Genomic DNA, 26,655 nt, shown 5'->3' on the forward strand with positions numbered 1-26,655 from the left:
TTTCATCATTGAATTAGTTTCTTTTAATAAAATGTATTTTTTTCTTATACAGAAGATTTTGTCAAAAGATTACACAATATACAAAATAAACAAATACCTATTTATACACGCTATACCTATTATATTAAAATTAAGTATTCAATTTCCTAAATTTTAACCAAACGCTTTCAGGTATATTTACAAAACTTCCGATAACATATTTTATGGGAATTTGGGTTTTATCACATGACGTCACTTCGTAGTTAGTTAACACTTCGGACAAGGCCATTTTCATTTCAAATTCAGCAAATCTTTTGCCTAAAATTCACAAATACATCATTACAAATATTGAATAAACACATTTTTTCACATAAGAAACATATTTAAAAATTATAGGTAATGAAGCTATAAAAAACGTACCGATACAAAATCTAGGACCATCTCCGAACGGCATATATGTGTTGGGTTGCAAATTGTGTATATTTTCGTCTGAAAAACGATCCGGTTCAAAAGCCTCTGGATCAGAGTAGTATTTTGGATCGTAGTGAATGGCGTGTACTGGAATCACGATTTTAGTACCAGTTTTTAATTTAATCTGTGTCCCCGGTATTACATAAGGCTTTGTCACAACTCGATTTAATGTCACTAATGGAGGATATTTTCTCAACGTTTCTGAAAATTAAAACAAATTATAAGTTAAGGTATACAATCATAGTCTCGTTGAAACAAATTTTTCGAAATATGTTGTTTTTAACGGTAATATTATAATAATTAACATTAAAACATTGATATGGTAATTTTTCTCGTAATTATAATAATAATATCATCCATAAAATGTGTTACATGTAATATAATATTTATAATTGTTTTTACCATTTATTCAGAAACAAATATAATTGATGTGTTTTAATATTATAATTTACCGAATTAATTCAAATTAAATGATCATTAAGATTAGTTTACATTAATCCACAATATCATAATCTAAATAAATATTAACAAATTATTTTTTACCAATTCAGTACTATGTATACATGGTGCGCTCTATCAACACAAACTTGAAAACTATTATTTTAATAAAAAGACACGCAATAGTGTTGTTATTGTTGTTATTATTATTATTATTATTATTTAATATGTGAAGATTAAACTAATTTAAGACAGGCATATATTATTCTAACTTAAATCCAAACATTTACATCTTCTTTTAATCAATCAATTATTAATATTTGATTTTTTTCCGACAATTTATCACTTCGTATTCTTTTTTATTAGAATAAAAGATAATATTTAATTTACTAGTTGGGTTAGTAAAACATCTAGTTAGTAGTTACAGTGATATTTTTTTTTCTTAACTGTCTTCGACAGACCGCTTTTTTATATACAATTTCGAGTAGTTTTTATTTGGTTTCTTACTATTCACATTATGGTGATTTGAAAATTTGATATTATACATTATTCGGAGTTTCTCGATGTTAAATTATATTTGTGAACAACTACAGATAATGTTGGACAAAACAAATCAATTATTAAAGTTTATAAATATGATAAATACCTATATTATATAATTTAAAATAATTCACTCATTTAAATAAATATAATAATAATTTTAAATAAAGCGAACTAAATTTTATGATTATATTTTTAATCATTATTAATGATTAGTAATATTCTAATATAGCAATATTTCTCAATAAACATTTCCAGGAACAAAATAAAGATCGGAAATATTCAACTATCCTCTGGGAAAATCCCATAAGATTAAAAAGTTAATTTATAATATAAACACGACAATACCTACATGAAAATTTCAATTTTGTTTCACATAGTATAAAAAAAAAAATAATCTCTACACTGGTGACTAACATTTAAGTGTATAACTTAAATTAATTATTTATACTAATATTAAATTTTATATTATTATTAATAGTTTTGAAATCAGCAAAAAATCTTTTTATTCTTATGTGATTATTTTTTGTTCGTTTAAAATATACAAATAATTAATGACTATATTATGTTAAAATAACCATAGAAATATCTGAAAATTATGTAAGAAAATTTTAATTTTCTAAGGAAAAAATAATATACATAAATTTCCGGTCTATAAAATATTCCACGGAATTTTCCAAGATGACATCTCACATCATTAATTTCACAGACTAATTTTTATATTGTACATATTAACATTAATAAAATAATAACACATAATCTCAACACTTTTTATATTGAAAATTAATTATATATCTATTAAAATTAACAGTTTTAATCATCAGTTAATCTGAGAAATTTCCCACACACTGCACTTAATATATTATTATATGGTTTACTGTGAGACTTAATATGTTGTCACAAAGCGGTTTCACGTATTTGTCCTAATTTTTCTATAATCGGATACCTTGCTCTAAAAGGGTTCTTATATTTTCTTTTCGTTTTCATAGTTCCGACGAGTATACGGTGAAGTTAGGTATAAGCAACAGTGTCCGCATATAGAAGACACATATTATTTAATGTTTGTTTAGAAGTATCGTAAGATTTTTCTTATGTAAGTTTAATTTTAGCATTTCTTATCAGTATTTACTTTTTATTATATACTCGTATTTATATATGGTAACTTGATAAAATGTCAAACTAAAAAAAATTTGATAAAATATGTTTGTTTTAAATGCTTTTTAAATAGTATTTAATATTTTTTTATTCGTCAACAACAATTTTGATTAAAAACAAGTCATCGATTTTCAGTTTATTGTTATACGTATGTACTTGAGTTTTAATAATTACTGTAATATCTACGTAATTAATATTTTTATGTACTTTTTATAAATTGAATTAAAATAGCTTAAACATTTTATTTTTTTTTTAAACTTCATCGAAACAATAATTAATATCGTACTCTAATTGATTACATGTGAAATAATCATATAAAATAATTATAATAATTATATTACCTTTACATATCATACCATGAAGGTTATCATTTACGATTTATATGATATGAACCTAATATTTGTTTAAAATATTGACAGGTTATCATAATCAAACATATAGGCACTCGATTTTTATTATTATTATTCAAATGCATAAAATCTATAAGAAAAAATTGATTTTCTATGAAAATCAAGAGCTAATTATTTAAAATTACATAAATTGTTTGCGTAGGTTTGAAATTGTTTCTATACGATACTATTAAATATCTAAATAATTTTTGTTTTTAGCATAATATATTATATTATATATGTTAGTGGTAATGTATGGAATACGTTATTTCATTAAATAACTAGTTATTCTATGAAATTCTTAAATATGCTCATTAATATATAAATTGCACAGTTTTAAAATAAATATATAGAATATCAGTTGACAGTTGGGTTCTCGCTAATGTATGAAATTTAGTCTCGATCACTAAATAATGGTCAAGGGTTTTTCAAATGCACATGTCAACAAAAGTGCACTATAAAACGGTGCATATGTTCAAAAAGAAAAAATGGGTACTTTGTTACTCTAAATGCATCTAAAAACTTAGTATAATAATAAATAAGTTTTAATTTGTAAAAATAATAATAATTTTATAACTGTAATAATTTGACGATTTACAGATGAAAATCGACTTTTTCGAAATGAATATTTATATTGTATATATGTAGAACCAGTAAAAATTTTAAATACATTAACTAAACTGAATACTAAATACCTAATACCTTCCTAAGTGTCACCACGTCACCGGAATTTCAAAATGTTTATTTTAAAGAGTTTAAATAAAATTAAAAAAAAAGTTAAAATTAAATAAGTCAGGTTGTTATACCAACTATATAAAAAATTAAAAAAAAAAAAAATAATAAATAAAAAATAAAATAATTCAAAAACGAAATACGGTAACCACGATTTGTGTATCGGTTATTTATTTTTGAAAAATATATTTATATCTTTTTTTTAAATTTTTTTTTTCGGTCCATGGAGATAAAATATCGGTTTTATATCGAAATATCGGAAAAATTGCTATCGGCCCAGCTCTAAGGAATTGTTCCAAGGCGTTTCGACACGTTACTACGAGAGTAAATTATTTCTCTATACTGACGGTCGTACGTATCATAGCACGTAATATGACGTAGCAATACAAAATTCGTACTTAGACGACGATCTTATTTTAATGCATTTTTAGACATCGTAAAATTACAAACATCGTTTATTCCATAAAACGTATTATTTCATCAAACACCACTTATGTATTCAGCCGTTGATAAAGTGGGTGATTTTCAAAATTTGTATAATGGTTCTATTGGAAATGATGCTATTAGGCATTGACTATGTGTGTATTATTGTAATGAAACTAAGTGCGTAGAAGTAATGAATACCGTTAAACCAAATACTAAATTTTATTGATCATTTTATTGATTTTTTAAACCAATCTAAGTTCGAATCATATATTATAGAATTGGCATTTTTAACGGGCAATGAAGTGCACGGGGTAAAATGACAAGTTGAGGTATGTATTTACAGATTCATTCAATACTATAATTAAAAGTACCCGTTATGTATAAAATACCTAGTTAATAATATTATGTATAGGCAGTAATGCAGTAAAATATAATATGCCAATTGCAAAATATTATTTAAATTCCATTGCTTTTGATTAAAAATATTGAACGTACTAGATGAATAAGTTATCAAAAATTCAAAAAAAAATAATAATTACTAATATCTTAAATATATTATTCTACGATAAGTTATAAATCACGAAAAAAATATGTCAAAAAATAATTAACATAAAAAGATTTGTAATATAATAAATATTTATGACATCTACCTACATAAACATAGAATTCAAATTCAATATAACTCTTGAATTAATAATATCTCTCCGGTTTGAAAATTAAATAAAACAAAATTACTGATTTATCTTACCTTTAATCACCATGCCCATATAATGAAGTTCGTTAAGACATTCACTATTCATTTGTCCATTATACTTCGATTTAACTTCCAATATTTCTTTTCGAACCTTGTCTTGGACGTCTTTTCTTAATGCTAATTCATACATGCAAAAGCTCATTGATGTAGACACTGTTTCGAAACCAGCGATAAATAAAATATATGCATTCGCTACAATATCCATTTCCGTAAATTTTTCTAAAAAAAAAAAAAAAAAATGATATGTGAATAATATATTATTTATCACGTTTTTTAAGAAAAATGTCTAAATCTGTTTTAAAATTGAATTTTGATAAGTGATAAACAAAACACGCAGATTACAAAATGTAACGATACCTACTACTTTTTTAAGAACTCTGTGTAATAATTTTCATACAATATTATCATTCTCATTAATAAGTATCTTACATCGAACGAGTAAAGGCAGTAATGGTTTTGCCGATGCAGGTATATTTTTGTCCGTCTCCCAACCACGGCATTTATAATGCATTTACGATACGAAGTGATTAGGTAGGTATAAAATTTAGCCGATAATAATATGTTTTTATTATTTGTCGTTACGACGATCGATATCTACCCGTGGAAAATTGTTTATGATGGTATGCGGTAAGAAAAAAATAAATCGTCTGCAATTTATTCTCACATTGATTACCTTCGGGTTTTAGATTCGGATTCAGCACCAGATCTTCTCTGGCCTTCATCAGATGCTGTACAAAGTCTTTGCGGTCTTCGTTATGCTTCTCCCGGTATTCGATTGTCTGCTTAAACGCGTCATGGAAGAATCGGATGGTGCGGTGCGAATAGTGATGCACGCGAAATATGCTCAGCAGGGACGGCTGCATAAAAATGACCGCCACTCGGAGTTTGGACCTCAGCGACGGCTGGAAAACGTTTTTCCCGTGTTTCCGGAACTCCGAGTCCGGATCGTTGATGGCGTCCAGCTTCAGACCGAACGCGCAGCTGCCGATCACGTCGGTCGAGTACTTGGCCATCATCTCGCGGATTTCGATTCGACCGGCGTCTTCGTCCAGAGTCTTTCCGATGGCCGACAGCAGACCGTCGCTGCACTCCTTCACCTGTTCATTCATGTATTTCAGTTTATTGGCCGTGAACGTGGGACTGAGCTTTTGCCGCATTGTTTTCCACCGTTCGCCCCGCGTAAAGAATATATTATTGTTGAGCGGGTTCGTGTGTGTGCCGGCGTATAACCCGCGGTCTGTGAAGTTGTTGAAGTCTTTGATCAGTATGTGTCCTAAGGATTAAAAACAAAACAAAAAATTATAATTATATTTCCAGTATAAAAATCAAGAATAGCTAATTTTTTTTTTTTTTTTGAGGGGCGAATAACGATATTTTTTTTTTTTTTTTTGGAAAATTCGGTTGCAAAAAATGTTATTATATTTAATTATGTTAACAGAGTATAAATGAACAATACTCCTATAAACAGTTTACATGACTGATCATTACGATAAACGTGACGATGATTAATTAATGAACGATAATAATATTTGTCAAAACAAAATCATATGAAGACAGACCAAATTTTTAATAGTTTATAACATCTATTAATTACTGAATTGTGATGTGAGTCAATGGAAAACGATTACCTCATGTTGTTATTTGAAATTAAAAAGTATTGATTATCAACAACAAATTAAACATTTATAATATATTATTTAGTTCTAAATCACTTAAAAACCACAGAAAATGATTATTTAAAAACGAACCATTACATTACACTATTTTCTTATCCATTTTTTTTTTAACCAGTGGAAATTCAAAAAAAATAAACTATCATTTAACAACCTGGGATTGATAAAACTGAGTTTAATACTTACATAATGCTTATATCAATATTATCATTACTGATAAAACATAGTACAATAATTATATATTACATCATACCTAACTGTTTACTGTTTAATATTATTTTCAAATAGTCCTATTAGGAATCTACGAATATAATATGAATTAATGAGATTACATACAAGTTAAAATTGATTATTCTGGTCTATAACAACATTTTTACAATTGATCATCATTTATTATAATATGTTAACTTGATAAAACATCCATTTTAAATAATAATGTAGATAATGCATACGTTTATAAGATTTTTTGAATATAACGATATTAATAGTCTTACCAACAGTGATAATTTCCAAAAAAAAGTTCCTACACAACAAAACAACATCATTATACTTTAGGTTTATTAAAATTCAAAACTGTATATAAAAACAAAAAGACAAAGTTTGGATGGGATACAAAGTCCATTCATTAAACATCCGTCTCTCGTCTCACTCGCCTTAGCTGTAATATGTTTATAGGAGTTTTTTAAATATGATTAAAAGTAAAAAAAATAGTAGTTGCCGAAACTGTTATAATATCTAGGGATAAGAATTTCATTAAAAAAATCAAAAAATGCATTTACCATATGGCAAGTTGTAATGCATGTATATATGTTTTTAAACTTATATGAATGAAAAAATGTAGAATCAAACTTTAAGTATGATAACGATTAAAGCTGATAAGGTTATGTATAGTTATTACGAAGAGTATTAAAATAAATATAAATATCACACCTACGTTTAATGGCATTACCTATGTTTTTCTTGTCTCCACAAGACAGTTTATTATATACATAGAAAATCGAATGCACATTGAAACTGAAAATTATGTCGATCAAAGCGACGGTCGGATACAAAAACATAACGAATAAAGGTTAGTTAAGTACATATTTATTAATCAAAGAAAATAAAGCTAAACGAAATCAATAATGTGCAGTGATTTCATTTTTAGTCGCCGAGCAATAATATAATCTCAAGGACCGACCAGTTTCTTCTTTCATACCCAAATAATACCGTTTCAATCGTCGTCGAGTATTGTACAATACGATAAACGAATATCTATCGAAATATTATTATATAGGTACATTTTAAATTATAAGTACCTGTACGATATTACGTCAATCGGTTGTGTGTTACACATACGGAATAATTTCGCGCAGAATAACGCTCGTCGTACGTACCTATTAGTTCCGGGTCTTTGACGAGCAGTTGCGGTGTTCGCATCGTATAAATGCCACCGAACCTTTGGTCGCCCAGCTGCCGGTAAAGGTTGTGCAGCACGTCCATGAAGTGCATCCGGCCCAGCATGGAGGGCATCGCGTGCCCGAACAACGGCACCGGCGGCGACGGACTTGATACTCCCAGTTTGGACCAGTGGCTGTGGGTCCACGTGCAGTACATGTACGCGGCACCGAGGAACGCGGTGACCAACAGCATTTTCAGATCGAACAGTTCGTAGACGAATTCAAACATTATCGTTTTGGGTAGAAGACGGACATGCGAAATCAATTTTACTGTTCGAACGAACGTCTGCCGGACGACTGTCGACCGTTCTGTTGACTCGTATTAAATTGTGTACACACGCGTGTAATCGTGTGTTATACCGTAGATTAGTAACGCGTTAAAGGTAGCGCCACTAATGTTTAATTAAATTTTTATATCCGTCGTATATTTATACGTGTGCGTGTATATCAAACGTATAATGCCTAAAAACTTTTCTCGGGTCATTTTTATTATTAAACGTCCTTCAAGAAGTGTATAAACATAACACAATTATTTCTGAGTAATAAATATCACATTACGATTATTATAAACTCACCAAACATCTTCACATGACTCAAGGACATTCCAATACGGTAGTATAATAATTAACGTTATCGGTCTATAGAATTTACTCGTTCTTATTCACTTTAAAAAGTTTTATTTCTATTAATGATTTCTAATAACCTTGCGATATTCAACAATTATAAATAATAAAAGTACATTTTTAATTTTGCCGATTTTTTTTTTCGTCGTTCATACTTAATCACTTAGGTCTTTTTTTTTCGATTCAATAATATTTTAACCAAACAACTACTGTGTGCTACTCTTCCAAACTATTTATTTATAGAAATCTACTTATGTATATTGTATATTTTTCTATTTACGCCATAAATTATGTTCTGGGTGAAAAAAAAGAATAATAATATCTAAAGGTTTTTGATTGTATTCCGATTGAAATGAAATTTACAGTGATGTTGTTATTATTTTGCGGGAAGTTTTATTTAAGTAAAAGATGATTATTATTTGTTAATTTTAAGTTTTGATTTTTTAATATAGCATCTCTAAATGCAAATAAAAATTACTTAAAACGATCGGAAATATCTAAAGAAGTTTCAGCGAATAAATATTTAACTTACAAGCTCTAATCAAGCAAATTGAAATTTTATTACATTATAATTTATTATATAATTTTTCAAATGTATTATTGATTTGTGACATACCACTCTACCTACAACTGCTATAGTAAGGTTAGGTTAGTTAGTTAGTTAGGCTAACAGTACCAATTGCTATATACCGATCTAAAAAAAAGTAAAAGTAAAGTTTAGAAGTATATACTTTCACAAAAAAAAAAAAAAAACATAATTACAAAATCAATAGAATCCATGTTTGCTTCGTTTTGATTGTAAAGCGTATAATAATTATAACATACACAATATATATCTTTCAACATTTATTTATATGATTTGAGGACTGAAATAAATAAACTTTATTTGATCATTGGATTTAAGGATAGTTAGAGGTACGTGTTCAAAATATTTTTGTAGTTAAGATTATGTGCAGCCAAACAGATAGAACCACTTCAGATCGACAAACAGGGTGAAAATTTAAAACGATACAATAAAAAGTTTCATGTAAAAGTTCTTGAGCCCCATAAATCACAGTTAATTGCATTTAACGTGGTTACATTTTTGGTTCATGCGACCCATTTAAGGGGAAAACGATAAAATCGATAAATAATTAAATTGGACAAGCGAGCACTTTGTAAGACTTTAAATAATGATTATAAATCGAATATATAAAACATATATATACTACATAAAACAAGATGAGTATCAGAATCAAAAAAGTTAAAATTAATAATCTTTTTACTAATGCAAGTATAATTGATACTACAACGATTTGTTTTTGTTATTTACGATAAATATATAAAATAAACATAAATGGGGGAAATCAAATGCCACCGGAGAATAAACTTTCCATTTATCTTTTGTACAACAAAATTACCTTGACTTTGTCATGACATAAAATGCTGTACTAGAACGTGAAACGTTTAATTTATATTCTATCAAAATTATATACAAGAGATATTCGTACGATTTATCAAATCCCGTACATTGAAGAGTATACACATAGAAGTGAAAAATTGTAAATAATCATAAAAAAAAGTGTGTTCTATTTATTTATTGCTAAATTTATAATACCTTATGTTTTAATATATCGTTTAAAATATAAATTATTAATAAATGATTATGATAATCTCTATAGAATTTTCGACGATTGATATTATTTTATTGTTTTGATAAATGCACGTAAGAATTAAATATCAATTGTTTGGAATACATATTTTATTTAGATTAATAATAAATTATGTAAATAATTTGTATACCCATTATATAACAATCATTGTTTATATCATTCTCAACATTTTTAATTCTTCGAAAAATACAAAACAATAATATAATGGTGCAATCTATAAAAAATAAAATATTCATAATATAATTAGATTAATTTAGCGGAATTTACAAGCAAATTAGAAATATAGATATTTAAAGAATCTAAACAACCAATGATAAAATAATATTTTTGAATGACGAACTGGCATTACGAATTTATAATATAAAAAAATAGTAATAATTGTCTTAAACATTGTAAAAAATATTATTTAGATCAATACAAAATATAAGAAAAATATGTTTGACTACCTATAATTATAATAATATTGTCTAATTATTATAATATAAATAATTATACATTTATTACATAACTGAATATAAATAACTTCTCATATGAATAAATAAATCAATTGTATAACTCTAGCATTGCATAATTTTTTTTTTACATAAGAATAATTTTAAAATTCTAAAATTTTTATAGGAAAAATTGTTATTATTTATTTTTTTTTTTAAATAATTTTAATATTATTACTTTTAATGTCTATGTAAAAAGTTTAATCAATAAACTTTTACCATATTATTCTGAAATTACCATAAGAACATTTAATAGTAACCTTGTGTTCAATTTTCTATTCTTGGGTAAAATTATTAGATTTTTCAGTTTTAACCAAAAAAATTAATTAAATGTTCATAATTTTAACAATTTTATGCAACAAAATAAATTTTATATAATAACTTCAAACTCGTATAAAATAAACTTTAACTATGGATTTTTGATTTTTTTTTTTTTAAATCAATTTAAGAAAACTGAAACACAAAAGAGGTTTACAACTTATAATTTTTTTAGAGACAAAAAATTGCTATCAACATGTATAACTAAATTAATTAGAAAATTCTTAATGTATTATAAAATCGCTTAAAATTATAGTATGAGAATTTTGGTTTATAGTATACAGAGAAAATCATAATTTAAGTAATAGTGTAATATTTTACCATTTTAAAGTTGAACAATAATCAAACAACTTAAAACGTGAAACAAAAAAACCCAGTCATTTTTTTATTATCCATCTAAATTAAATCATAACTTATGATTATAAAAAAAATAAGTATGCTAAATTTTTTTCTAGACCTCCTGAAAAAAAATATTTATGAGAGACTTTAAATTAAATTTGGATACAGTTTGAATAAAAAATGACAATTCTATCATAATAAATAAAAAAAAAAATCTAAAAATTCGTCGAAATTCCATATATTTATAAACATTTTTGAAATTATATCATGTTCGAAAAAATATATTTTAATTAATATTTAGTGTAACTTTCATATTTTTGAAAGTAGTTCATTTTGAATAAACAACACTAAAACCAAATCGATGTTGTTCGAAAACTAGTTTTGTGTAAACATTTTCATTGTGCCTTATTTTATTTTTAATTCTTAAAAATGTAAGCATTTTATTTTCTAAAAGCACGATGATAGACGAAAAACACACTCACATCATTGTAATGATGCGATTCTAATAAAATCAAAAATATTTATGATATTGTATAAAATGTACATTATATATTATTATATTATTATTATTATTATACATTACATTTATGTACATTCTGAACTCGTATATTACCTATACATTAATATTTAAAAACACTATAATATATAATTCGTGTAATTATTTTCAGTTTCAAGTATACAATATTAAGGAGCCATTCTGCAATCATCTGGCCAACTAAATTAGAAAAATACTGATAAATTGTACAGCGCAAAACGAGAGTTAAGTAAGAAATTAATAATTACTATAATATAGATCATGAATTTCCGATCTTAAAGATTTTGGAGGTCATAATAAATTATACTGTAGCATTTTAAATTCAGCATATCTTATAAGTATAATACTGTAAACCAAAAATATTATACAAGCACCAAATAATATTATAATTTTGAAAAGAATATTGTTCACTGCGCCGTACCTATATTGCCTATACACTACGCCGTTCAACGCTCCTTATGAAAAACAATTATTATTTGGATAAGTCAAACTTGGTTTATGAGGTTTAAAAATATCAGTAGTTCATAGAATATTAAAAAAGCTTAACTACTTTTAAAATAAATGCAAGGTTTTAATACCTTACTCAGTTACTCAGCTATTTTTTTTTTATTTTAATTGAAAATGAAAAAATAATTTTAAAATAAGATTGATCAGTGAACTTTTTTCAAAAATAAAAATACCTCTTTTTTAATAATATTATTTCTTACAATATATTTTTAGCTTTAACTATGATGCTTTTAGCCGATGCAATTATATATTAATTACATTTATATTTAATTTAATTTATTTTGAAGATGGTGTTTGTTTTTTACTTAATATAGTTGAGTAGCTAAATTTGTTTGGTGTATTGACTGTCTTTTTTTTCAGTACTATAGAATTTCTTGTAGGGACTTTGGTAGTAAATGTTTGTGTCTTAATACTTAAGGCATTCATACAAAAATATATGTAAACATAAAAAGACAAAATCCATTATTTAAGCATCCGTCTTTCGTCTCAATATGTTTAAAGGTAAAAAATTGTAATGTAAAAAAAATTTGGAGCTTACCTTTGTACTAAAAATGTTAGATAAATTGTAACATAAACTTTTAAAAGTATAAAAGTATTCTTAAGTTTGTTGATAACTTGTAGTGTTATATTTGTTTTGGTTAAATTTTGCTTTATAAAGTAAATTTTTAAAAAAAAGTATCAAAACATAAGTTAAAAATATTTTGTTTAAGTGTAAAAACCGTTGAATTTTTTAAAAATTTAAAAATTTAATTTAATTTTTAAAACTGATAAATAAAATTTGTTTTATGAAATTATATTTTTTATAAACAAGCTTTAAAACCTAAAGCAACAATATTTATAAATAGGTAAATGTGGCCACAAATTTATTTGATCTTTCTTTAACTTAGAGGAAACGACAAAAATATTTGTTAGGTATACTGTTAGAAGTTATACTTGGTATAAAGTTGAGGTTTATTATATTACGGTACCTATTATATTTGTTAATCTATTTTGTGAAAAATAATATGTCAAATTTCCATAAATCAATAAATATTTTAATAATTATATCATGTTAGGAAAATTAATATATTTTAAATATTTAGTGAAACTTTCATATTTTTTAAAGTAGTTCATTTTGAATATTCAACACTAAAACCAAATTGATTATGTTCGAAAAGTAGTTGTGTATAAACATTTCCATTGTGCCTTATTTTATTTTTGTTTCTTAAAAATTTAAGTATTTTATTTTTCTAAAAATACGATGATAGGTGAAAAATATATTCACATCATTGTAATGATGCGATACTAATAAAATCAAAAATTACTTATGTATTTAAAATGTGTACATTCTAAACTCGTATATTATACATTATTATTTAAAAACACTATAATATATAATTCATTAAATTATTCGCAGTTTCGAGTATAGGATATTTTAACTTAAAAATAAAGAAATATATGTAAAAAATAATATATTAGGTACCTCATTTGAAAGGGTCATCACTGGGTGGTTACTTTTATCAAGTTTATTCACGTATTATAATTTTTATTTTAACCAATACTCTTATTGTACCCTTGAGGTATAGATAGTGTATATAACAATGAAGGAAAAAAAAGTTTCAAGTATACAATATTTAGGAAAAATTCTGCAACCATCTGGAAAATTACATTAAATGTTTGTAAATGTTTGTGTCTTAATTTGATGTACTTTTGGCATTCAAGAAGTATGTATTTGACTTTGACAAGGGTTCATCGGCTGGCATAGAAGTAGGTAGATTTTGATATTGTGCATCATTATAGATAGTTATGTAAAAATTCTTGATAAAAATCAATACAATCATAATGTGGTCTATCGTAGGCAAATTTCAGCCATAATATAAAAAACTAAACTTTAAAAATAAAGCTGTTGTTTTTTAATTTACCTCGAATAAATAAAATGAGCATGCAAATGGTTTTTGTTGTTACGTTCTATTCCTCGTTTTGATCCATTCAGCAGCGACGTAATTGATATCCAAACAATATTAATACATAATATGTATATATTTTCGGTGCTCGCCATTCTTGAAATACTATTTTTATTATCATCATAAACGTCGACCGTTATAGGAAAGTCCACGTCGTTTTCGTTGAGACGTCTTTTTCGTCCCAATCGTCGCCGGTTTGTCCCCCCGTCCTGTATAGCATCCGATCGTCCGAACTAAAATAATATTACGATGAAGTGACGTCTACGGCCAAGACGAAGCAGACATGGGTACACTTTTAAATCTCTGGTGCGCGAGAATCCCAGCGGGCTGCATTAAAACGTCTCTAGCCGATTTCTTTGGCGCAAATAACGCTTTTGAATCGGATGTCGAAAGATCTGTACCGCCGGAACTTGGGTCCGGAACTCGCCGGACGTGGAAGTGCAACAGCAATAGTCCGCGGTGCATGTCGCACTGCAGCTGTCGAATTTAGAAGCGAGAAAATTCTGTAGGTAAGTTTTCGTCCTTGTCGATTTTATATTATTATAATATTATCATGTATATAACTACACCTCTATGATATTCCTATAAGGCGCAGATCTGTGGTACAACAACTACTACGTAGACTGTCTAGTGCAGATTATCGAACAAGTAGACCGTGGCCCGCGAAACGCGTAACTATCATACTGTAATATAACTGTAATGATGATATGATGAATAATATCGTACTATTTGATGTGCTCTTATTGTTTATCCGAATCTCACGCCTGTTTGTTTTATGAGGGTCGCGATGGATGGAGGGGCCGGGTAGGAGATTAGTTTTATCTCGAGGCGTGACCGACGGGTCCTATAGCCGCGTATTCAAACAAAAAGCGCGGTTGCTGCCAAGACATTTGTGTTCATATCTATGTATTTTATGTGCGTCTAAGGCCGAATGCTCATCTGTGCCATATCACTAAGCCGTGGTAATCCGCTCGGACCGAAATAATAGTTCTGTGGTTCGAAACGTCTAATCGAAAACAAGAGATCTCACGAATCCAAAGTATTTTCTCGAGACTGCCGGGATCGCAAAGTTTCAGGGGCCATATAAAAATTTAAAGAGTATGTTGAGGATTCGCCAAACAACTCGCACTGTCCCGCTAATAATTTCAAATTTTCTTGTCAAATAAGTTATAAAAATTTATATAAAATCAATATAACTGGACAATATGTATACAATATACATAATAGTAAAAGGTTTTCATGAAATACTATAAGAGAATCTGTCGCTGCTCGCTTTGCTCATCTACCATCTGGAGACTACACTCACTGCCCTGATGATTACTCTCCTGCAATCCGAATGTCAGCCCTCCCCTCTATGCATCTTAAAATGTAATAATGTCTGTAATTTGAATTATATTTAACCATACGATATGATGTAGAATATAAAACACATGAAACAAGTTTATAATATTGAGATATAAGATAGTATGTTATATTTTAAACAAACGCGCAAACTAATCTTTGATAGAAAAAGTCGGTAAAAATTCACTATTCAGTATTCATTACTAGTCATTTTTTTTTTTTTTTTTTTTGTTTATACAAAAATATATACATTGATAATATTTATATTTATATTTATAAAGGTAATTAAAGTAATTTATTTTGGTTTTAATATTATGGTAGTTATAGTAGGTTGATATAACTTTTTAGTGCATTTATAACAATAAGTACCTATTTAACCCATATTAATAACCTTTATAACTCAAAATTCTAATAATATAATATCTTAAAATAAATTTAAAATGTCATTGCATAAAGTTAAGTAATATTATATTTAGTAATTTAGTATACATACGAGTTTTAAGTCCCCATACATTATGTTTTTAAATTAGAATAAAATATTTAACAACATTATTTATCGTTAGAATACGTAAAATTTCGTCCAAATTTTTACTTAATATGTGTATAAAAATTATTTTTCTTAAATATTTTTTATATTTTATGGTTTCAATATATACTACTTATGAGAAATCTTATATTACATTTTCAAAACTAATGTAAAAAGAAAATTTTTTATAAATGTCTACCTACAAAATAGTTTGGAATTTTTCACAATTTTAATGAATTTTGTAAAAATTCTAACTTCAAATTCATTTAAAAAATAATGTGGAAATATGTATTTTTAATATTTTTTTTTACAAATGTACGAATGACTTACCTATGTTGAATATTTTATTAATTTTTCAAACATTTTTACTTAGTTTTAAAAATTATTAATTATAATTTCAAATTATTTCACACATGCAAAATAATCATATGAATACTTGATAAAAATTTCATGTTTATTTCGGTCATTCGTTTAAAAATTATAAAAAAAACAATTTAATTCAAATTCGATTTAACGCAAAAATAACTCTTTTTACTTAATTTTTTTGTTTATTTTAATCAATTATTATAAAAATTAGTTCTTAGAATTTTTTATTTTGACCTATTTAAAGTACAAACTATGTAAAATATTTTATACAAAACCATCTTAAAAGTTGAAAAACCTAATAATTTTCTTATCTTATATTCTTATAAATAATAGTAGAAAATAATAAATTATTAGTTAATACTAGGCTTGGATTTTAAAGCATATGCTTTTTTTTATACATAAAAGTATAAAACGTCATTTTTCACGTCATTCTGATTCCAAATACGCCAATTTATTTTTGCTTTTTTTATGTTAATGGGTACATTTTTAGTTTTTTTCAGTTATTTCAGCTACAGAATTTTTATTTTTTTATTATGATACTAAATATATTAATACTAAAAAATTGAACTAATAAGAAACGTAAAAAACCAGAATGCGTTATGTATATATTGGATTATTATTGTTTTCGTTATCAGCTTGTTTATTAAATGTATTAAACATATTGATCTACACATATTATAGCAAACACTAACTACCTATACGGTCAGTATGTCTATAACATCGATATCGATCATTTCAAAGTTTAAGATTTAGTGTTGTAATTTGAAACCTCTTGTATGAAGTGAAGTACGCACTGCTCAATTTAGTGGATATAGAGAGTCGTTTTCTATGTATAAAAATATTCCGTCAGACAATATTGAGTCAGTTTCACAACTGCAAATCTAGGAAAGACATGGTAATTAATTTTTTTTTTTTTAATTAAAATTCACTTTTTTATGTTTTTATTCATTTTTATAATTATTTTGTGTTAATTTTTGATCATGTTTTTTTAATAAAATTAATTAATACAGGTACTCCTTTTTTGCTTTTTTAAAACAATCATGTGCTTTTTAGTGGCTTATTATGCTTTAAAATCCGAACCCCAGTTATTACAATAAGCATTTTATTATTGGTTTATTATTTAGCCAACAATTTATAATTTTTCGGCATTATTAATATAGATATGAGTACTTAAATATATATATGTGTGTTTTTTTTTTTTTTGAAAAATAAGTATGTACGAACGTAAATATAAAATATTATTGCAGTTAATCAAATCAAGCAATTGTGTGAAACCAAAACGTTCGTTTAATTTAAAAATATAATATTGTGTATAGATTATGTTTAACTCTCTACGATTGCACATCGAAAACGTATCTCGATTTATTTTCGACCGATGGGTTTTGTATAAAAAATTAATGACTTTCCTATGCTCTTAAATGGAAAACCTACTGAGGATTAATGTTTTTCGTGTTTAGGGAATACACACATGTACGTATATCTACACACACACACACACACACATATATATATATATATTATAAGTATATAGTGCTAGATTTATTTTTAAGTTTCGTGTAGCCCTCTATATAGCGAGCGGTATTATATAAAGCTTAAGTAAGTACCATCAATGCACGGATCGTTGATATAATGGCTGCATCAGTGGTCGGTTGGATTGTGTTATCTTTACTGAATATGTAGTTTTTCTATTCGGTCTTATTTTTAATTCCCGTTTTTAATCCCTATGTGTACGGCCGTGTACTTTTCGCGTGTTAAATGTCATACTTCAGACAAATGACGGTGATATTAAAACGCACGTGTACGGATTCGTAAATTATTATTACATTATAAAAAAGTGATTCTACTATCCTGCAGCAGGCAATATCTTAGGAAATATTTGAAGTTTTTAAGTTAAAAATTTGTTTTTTTTTTAATGTTCACAGAATTTTTTTCTTAAAAAATTTAATAAATTGTAATTTATTAATCGTTATAGATATTACGCAGTCTAAAGTATAAAAAACAATTAAGTCAATTTGGTGTCTTTTTTTCCAAAGTTAATACATAAAATCCAATAGTTACCTATATATTATATATTAATAAAGTAGATGACAATTTTCTGCAGAACGATATAACATGTTTTTTTCAAGAATCTTTACTTTAATAATTAGACATTAATTTTAAGCAATGTGATAAAATATTAACAAATTGTTGTTAACGAAAATATTAAAAGTTCCATTTGTTTAACAATTAAATATCTTTTGAGTATATATAATCACTATTTAGTATTTACTATTTTGAAATAGAAACTTGGGAGTGTTCAAAAATATCTAACCGTTATAATGTTTTCAGATATTAATTAAAAAATATTGATTTCTTATATATATATATATATATGTAATATATATTACTAGAAAAATAAATTTATTAAGTGAATAAATTGACAAGCTGTATTAAAATTGTTAAACAAAGCACACAATTTACGTATGTTCACACTACTTATATACATCCATATTTTAAAAAATATTTTAAAATATTCTAAAATATTAATAAGTAAAATTAACAAATTGATAATACATTTTATTAACAAAATCACTTACTTATCTATTATCATTAGCAAGTAATTTTTTTAAATGTTAGCCAAATACCATTTTCTGGCATTGCAACTATAGCCTTTTTACTTAATCGTATAGGAATTTCAGTTTTTTCACATGGTTCTACTTCAAATTTAGTCAGAATTTCAACTAAAGCCAATTTCATTTCCAACTCAGCAAAACGTTTTCCTATTGAATAAATATAATAAATATTTTCTATATTCGATAAAATATATGAATTTCACGTAATTATTTTAATAATATACCTATACAAATTCGAGGTCCATCGCCAAATGGAAGATAAGTACCACTTATACGTTTAGCTTTTTCTTCGGGTGAAAATCTTTCCGGATCAAATACTTCAGGATCCGTAAAATACTTTGGATCGTAATGCAGTGAATAAATAGGAATTATAATTTTTTGGTCCTTTTCAATAGTTAATGAATCATTTGGTACGTGATATGTTTGTGATGCTTTTCTGAATAAAGCAAAGGTTGGTGGATATTTACGAAGTGTTTCTAAAAAGCATAATATTTAGGTATATACTTACATTTTCATGATTCAATTTTTGTACTAAGAAAAAAACAAATGAAAGGTAAAAATAACCAAAATAGTCTTAGAATGTATATAAAAAGCAATTTAAAATTACAAAAAGTAATAGTTACAGACTTACAGTAACTGTATTATGAATTTGATTTTAAAGTTGGGAATTTTCTAATCTTAATATGTATGTTAATATATTTTATACATTATGCTAAATCATTAAATTTAAAAATCTCAATGTACTGTAGTTTTAGTGTATATTTTAAATCTTCCTAAAAAAATATATTAACATTATTTAATAATTATAAGCGATCTCGAGACTCGAATTTATGAAATAAGAATACCAAAAACTACCAAATAATAGACAATCTAAACATGTTCTAACAATAAAAAAATTGTATTTAAATCAAAACGAAATGAAAAAATTATTTAATTATAATTCAAATTTTAGGAACACAATTTAAATATCTCTGTTAAGTAAATATTACGGTGTGGCCTATTTTCCAATAGCTGATTGGGATCATCAAAAACTTTCTAAACTCTCCTCAACCACAAAATATCAGAATAAAAATATTTTATGGTAATATCAATAGATTTCTCAATCGGGTAAAAAATAAAAATAATGTATTATTTGAACAATTACCTGCTAAAACCATATCTAAGTAATTTAATTCGATCAACAATTCGTTATTAATCAGTCCATTGTTTTTCGATAATTTCAAATTAATTTCTTGGCGTACTCTGTCTTGAATATGTTTCTTCAACGCTAGCTCGTATAAACAAAAACTCATAGCAGTAGATACGGTTTCAAATCCAGCAGCAAACATAACAAATGCATTGGCAATAATTTGTGACTCTGAAAATCTTTCTAATAACAAATAAAATTAAATCCACATTAATTATTCATAAGTTTTCGAGAAGAAACACGTTTACCTCCTTGAGGTATACTTTTGTTTAAAACCAAATCGTTTCTCGCTTGTATCAAAGTTTGAACAAAATCGTTTCTGACTATGTTGTTTTTTTCCCTGTATGTTATCGTTTCATGAAATGCTGAATGGAAAAACTCAGTGGCGTCCGCTGGGAAATCCCTAAATTTAAGGATATTCAAAAGAGTAGGACTGATCATCAGACTCAATTCTCTTAAATGTGTTCTAAGTGACGGGACAAATAAAGACTTGCCATATTTTCGAAACGTAGAATTATCATCGCTCACGGCATTTAATTTTAGACCAAAAATGCAAGTGCCGATAACGTCGGTTGAATATTTGCCCAACATGTCTCGCACTTCTATTTTATCGTCGATTTTCATGAAGTTTTTATGGATATTTTTCATTAGTTCATCACTACACTCTTTGATTTGATCGTACATTAGCTTGAGTTTGCCTGAAGTGAACGCTGGACTCAACGCTTTTCTGATTAACTTCCATTGGGGATTTTCCATGAAAAATAGTTGATTCGACAGGAGATTCACTGAGAAATCTGAGTAAATACCACGATTAGGGAAATATGAGAAGTCTTTGATAAGAACATTGTTTATTATTTCCGGGTCACGGATCATCAAATATGGGGTTCTCATCTGAAATAAACCTCCATATTTATGACCAGCCAGCTCATAATAAATTTTCCTGTAGAAATCTATGGGATGTTGCATTCCAAAAGCTACATAGAAGAAGTTACCAAATAGTGGAATTGGCTGAACATAAGGCACGTTGATTTTGTCCCATTTATTAAATGTATAAGTACAAAAATAGTAAATAATCGTAAAAATTAGTAGACATAGTGTTATTATACTTATCCACCAAATGGAGATGGACGCAAACATTGTATGAAAAATACAAAATACGACTAACTCAATACACACGAAAGTTAAAACTGTATTAGCATAAACTATTTTCATTAGATTTAAAGTGAATAACGTATTAGTTATCCTTGAATAATTTACTATTTTTTTTTTTTTTTTGGTGGGGTTTTCTAGGTTACAAAGAAAAAATGTACCTATATGGTGTTGTAGATCAAAACATATAAAAAGTATGGAAATAACTACAATTACGTTACCTTAACATAATAATTTTTTTAATGAATAGATATTATAAATTACCAGTTATACATGTCAAGTATTGAAGTTAATCTATAGTCTTTCATAAACAATAAATTTCAAGGTTAACTCAAATTTAGAAATATATTTATTTTTCTTTATATTTTGTAATTTAAATTAATCGTAAGACAATATTATAGGTAATTAATTTCATTCGTCGTTACACCATATTAAATTATTAACCATACAACGATGACTGCTCTTTTCTTTCGAACACTTATTCAATATAGATCAGTAACATAATGCAAAAGACTACATTTTCATATGTTTTACATATAAATTATTGGACATGGGACGACCGATACATAAAACGTGAAACGATATCAGTATTACACTGTTGATAACAACGTATAACGAATTATATTTAACTACAACTATATGCAATATCATGATACATCGTAATTTAATATAATTAATAGGTATAATTAATAACAACTAATAAGCAATTCTATAATATTCGTGTCTAAAACGTCTAAAGTATTATAAACAAGTTCGCGTGACTATTATTGGTCAATTATTATGTTGATCAGTCGAATATAAAGAAAAATAACATTATTATAGTTTTAAAATCCATGACATAGTTTATATATATACTTGTAATTTCATGTTAAATCAACGATGGTAGTTTATAATAAGGCATAGCTATAATATAACGTATTCACAGAGTATATTATGTAAGTAGGTACGTAAATGTTAATTACTACTCTTGTTAGTTTCTACACATCTTATAATAATTATGTTAAAAAACAGAGTAGGGCGTTATTCGAATGAAATTTTATCTAGACGATTATTAACAACATAATTATCAAAACATAATTTTGTTCGAAAAATTTTAAATTATGATTATTCAAATAAAAAAATATTCGACTAAATTGTTAATAATCGAATAATTTTCTGATATTTTATTTGAGTAGTTAGTTTTTGGCATAGTATTTTAAGTTACCTACATGACTGTAAATCATATTTTATTCGGAACAAATGGAAAAAAAATTGTATAAATAAAACAAATATATAATATATATATAATAATAGAATAAAGTAAAGAATTATATTATATGTTTATTTTTTAATCATAATTTAATATTAATAATAACTTAACAATATTATAATATGAATAATATTTCGTAATAATTACAATTTATAACAATAATAAATAGTAGTAAATAATAATAATGAAAATAATTATAAAAAATTTTGAATTTTTGAATTTCAATAAATAAGTCTAATAATAGTACTATTACTAGTAATTATTTTTAATTATTATTCAAAAAATTTTCGAATAACTATCTTTGAACTTTAGTCGAATAAAATATTATTCGAATAATCATAGTTGAACATTATCTAGATACAATTTTACACAGCTCTGTTAAAAAGTAACTTATGTTAAAAAAAAAATGATATTTCTACATACATTGTGTACTTAACTAATATTTAAACATACAATACTTGCAGTTTTAGGTGCTCTCTATGAGTGTAATCCAAATTTACGTAACATAGGTACAATAAAAAAATGCATAATATTATATCTACGCAGAGAAAATATTAAGTAGCATTACATGATAATATTATTTATTATTATTCTCAGTTATGTTTATCATTTTTATTTACGGTTAATCTGTATACGGTCATAGTATAATAGACAACTGTTTAAATTGATCAATTAAATCACGATATAATATTTAAGATCAAGTCGAATTCATATCGTTATATTATTTTTAAACAATTTCATCGTACTCTAAATTACGAATATCATTTTTATAATAAGCAATTTACTTAATATATTTTTGTAATTATAATTTATCTTTATGAAGGCGTATGACGTACAACCACTTATCTATAATATTACCTGCGCACGAAATCTGTTTTAAAATCTATACAATTCAAGTTTTAACATGCTCACAGAGGATTATATTATTTTATCTTCATACATACTACGCAATAAATCATGCAGTTACTTGAAAATAAAACCGGAGCAATATTCAACACAATATTATTATACTGTACGAAAAATATCAAATGAGTTTCAAATTTAAAAAAAAACTTAGATTTTCATATTTTATGGCAAACCCGTACCGCCGCATTAATTATCTAACGATCGTTGTTCACAGTAATACGGCGATGTACTCGGTAGTATGGTCTTATTAACTCAAATTCGTTTTATCATCGCCATTTTAACTGTATTAATAGTTTATATTTTTTCATAATTTCCGTCTAAACTTTACCTATTTGAATAAACATTGTACTACTTGCACTATTGACACATCTTATAGTTTCAATTATAATTCAAAGTCATAGCATTATAATATATTAATATGTTGTATTTAATAATCATATATTATGTATATAATGGTTTTATACCAGCTACAATTAAAAAATAATAATAATAATAAATTAAAACATAATATTATGGCATTGCGAATATATTGTAATGTATATTATTTATTTAATAATTTAACACGATAATCAATATGCGATTAGAGGACGCGAGATACGTCGATGGAGAGGTATTCTTAGGAATATTTTTCTACGTTATACTGGTGAACGGTAATAAAAAATAATATATAATATTATACGTCATGCAGAATTTAATTTGCACTGCTCGCTTGTCCGATCTAATCGCGATCGCGTCATCGTCAGAGAGCGCTAACAGCGATGGATATCGTTATTCACCAAAAATATTACAATATTATCTCGCATTTCGTTTGTTAACATCGTCAAAGCTATTCCAAATCAGTACTAACTTCTTTGTTTCGCCAACGACATGAAATCGTATATCCTATGCAAGTTAATATCATTGAAGACTGTTGAAAATCGCTATACAATTCGGATAACTATGCCGAATGGTCTGATTCACTATTTTAATGAATTCGGAAAACTATAAGATTATATAATATTATAGGTATATAGAGTACAAAAACTTTTTATTTTTTTTTCATTATTTTCAAAACGAATAACTAGATATTTGAAATATTCACCAAATATTTGTACTATCATCTTCTATACGTCATGATGTAATTAATATTTTGACATTTGTTGAGCTATTTGTAAGGTTACGAGAAATTTTCGGTTTTTTTTTTTAAATGCCAATAAAAAATATTCAATGAGTCAAAATTCTTGAAAACATAATACAAAATCCCATTTAACTCATTCTTATATTATCAAAATTATCAAAAAAATAAGAGCACGTTTTTTCATATACATTTTAATTTCAAGTTAGAACAAAATTACGTATTTTAATAATGAATAATAGCGTCATTTTATTCTGTTATAAATTAAAACATTATTAAGAACTTAGAAATTTTTACGTATATTAAATTATTATGAATTTTACTATACACACAATGGTATTTTTGATTCATTTTAAGATATTATATCTATTTATACCATAATACTATTTTCAATTTTTACGATATCTACGTTATTTATAAACAATTGTTATTAACTTTTGAGTTATATAGATGATTAACAAATACATATTATTATAATAACTGAATACTAATAATATAATAAGTGCAATACCTTTGGAAAAAAGTTATACCATTGTACCGCAACATTAAAACAAAAATAAATTACTTCAATATCTAAATCATAAAATATTATACTTAATAGCATAAGTTGATACATCGTCTACCTTCAAAAACGTTTTTCGTGTACAATAAAATGTCACCGAATTCAAGTTTAACCGATAACATGCCTATAAAATACAGCAGAGCGATACTCGTCGTGTGGTTACCTATTTAAAAAAAATATATCTTATGTTATATTATTTTATGTGATACTATTAATTTATTGATATAATTTTAAATTATATAAATATCTGTTTAAATGGCTTTGTCCACATAAATTATTGTAATAAAATAAAACAATAATATAGTAATATATTATATACTATATATTATATATATATAATATAATAATATATAATATATATAATATATACTATATATTATATAATATATACTATTGGCAATCTTGAAATATTGCTGTTAAGTGTTAGTTAACTTACCGAGTTGTTACACAATAAAGTAAACAGTAATCACTTTGGTCAGTACATAAAAGAGTTAACACCTACTGCTCGTCTTACTCCAACTTTATACAACATTTACATAAGCGTTTATAATTTGAATTTAGCCATATTAACCTCGACGTGTACCTATTATTATATGCAAAATGATAAACCTTGACGGCTTAGACAGATTTTTAATAACTTTCTGTAAGTCTTGGTTAATAATTATTTATTCTATGACGTGTGATATGTACAGCAATTGTTATACTGTATGAGTGTTATTAAAAACAAAATTGGGTACCATTATTTACACTATAACACATGATATTATATTTCTTAAATAAATAAATAAATAAATAGGTACTTTTTTTATACTGATAAATACAGCAACCCAAAATATTTTTAATTCCTATACTTTCGTGCTTTAAACAGCATAGGTACATAATATGATGTATTTAAATGGGGGGTATGTCTTGATTTATCTTTTAAAATAAGATTTTTACTGTAGTTAATTAATAAAGCTAATTAATTTAGTTTATCATTAATTCATAATTAATATCATGGCATTTCACATGTATATACCTATATATATATATAGGATGTTTAGAATAAAATTACATTAATACCCATAATATAATATTGAACATTTTAATCCAAAATTATAAGCAGCGTTAAGTAAAGAACTAAAATAAAATAATTGTGTTTTATCGTAAATTATATTTCGTTGTTATAGAAGTATAATGAGTATATCTATTATTGGATAATACATAATGCACTATTGTTATTATATTTGTATCTGTGAGA

At 25.7% G+C, this 26,655-nt stretch overlaps 1 protein-coding gene and 1 long non-coding RNA gene across 2 annotated transcripts in view; one reads left to right on the top strand and one right to left on the bottom strand.

The window, feature by feature from the left end:
• On the bottom strand, positions 1-21,626 carry LOC114128985 (uncharacterized). Its single transcript, XM_050203688.1, has 9 exons — positions 20,684-21,626; positions 20,394-20,618; positions 19,474-19,725; positions 19,262-19,396; positions 7,934-8,305; positions 5,558-6,157; positions 4,879-5,103; positions 400-651; positions 1-297 (listed from the first exon to the last, which is right to left on the bottom strand). Exons 1-9 carry the CDS (start codon positions 21,570-21,572, stop codon positions 131-133), a joined length of 3,117 nt encoding a protein of 1,038 aa, XP_050059645.1. The 5' UTR covers positions 21,573-21,626; the 3' UTR covers positions 1-130.
• Positions 16,871-26,655, top strand: part of LOC126550953 (uncharacterized) — an 18,397-nt gene continuing 8,612 nt past the window's right edge. The window contains exon 1 of the long non-coding RNA XR_007605006.1: positions 16,871-17,532. This is a non-coding gene — a long non-coding RNA (uncharacterized LOC126550953). The remainder of the gene's footprint in view (positions 17,533-26,655) is intronic.

Source organism: Aphis gossypii, chromosome 1 (genome assembly GCF_020184175.1).
Source record: "Aphis gossypii isolate Hap1 chromosome 1, ASM2018417v2, whole genome shotgun sequence".
Taxonomy (NCBI): domain Eukaryota; kingdom Metazoa; phylum Arthropoda; class Insecta; order Hemiptera; family Aphididae; genus Aphis; species Aphis gossypii.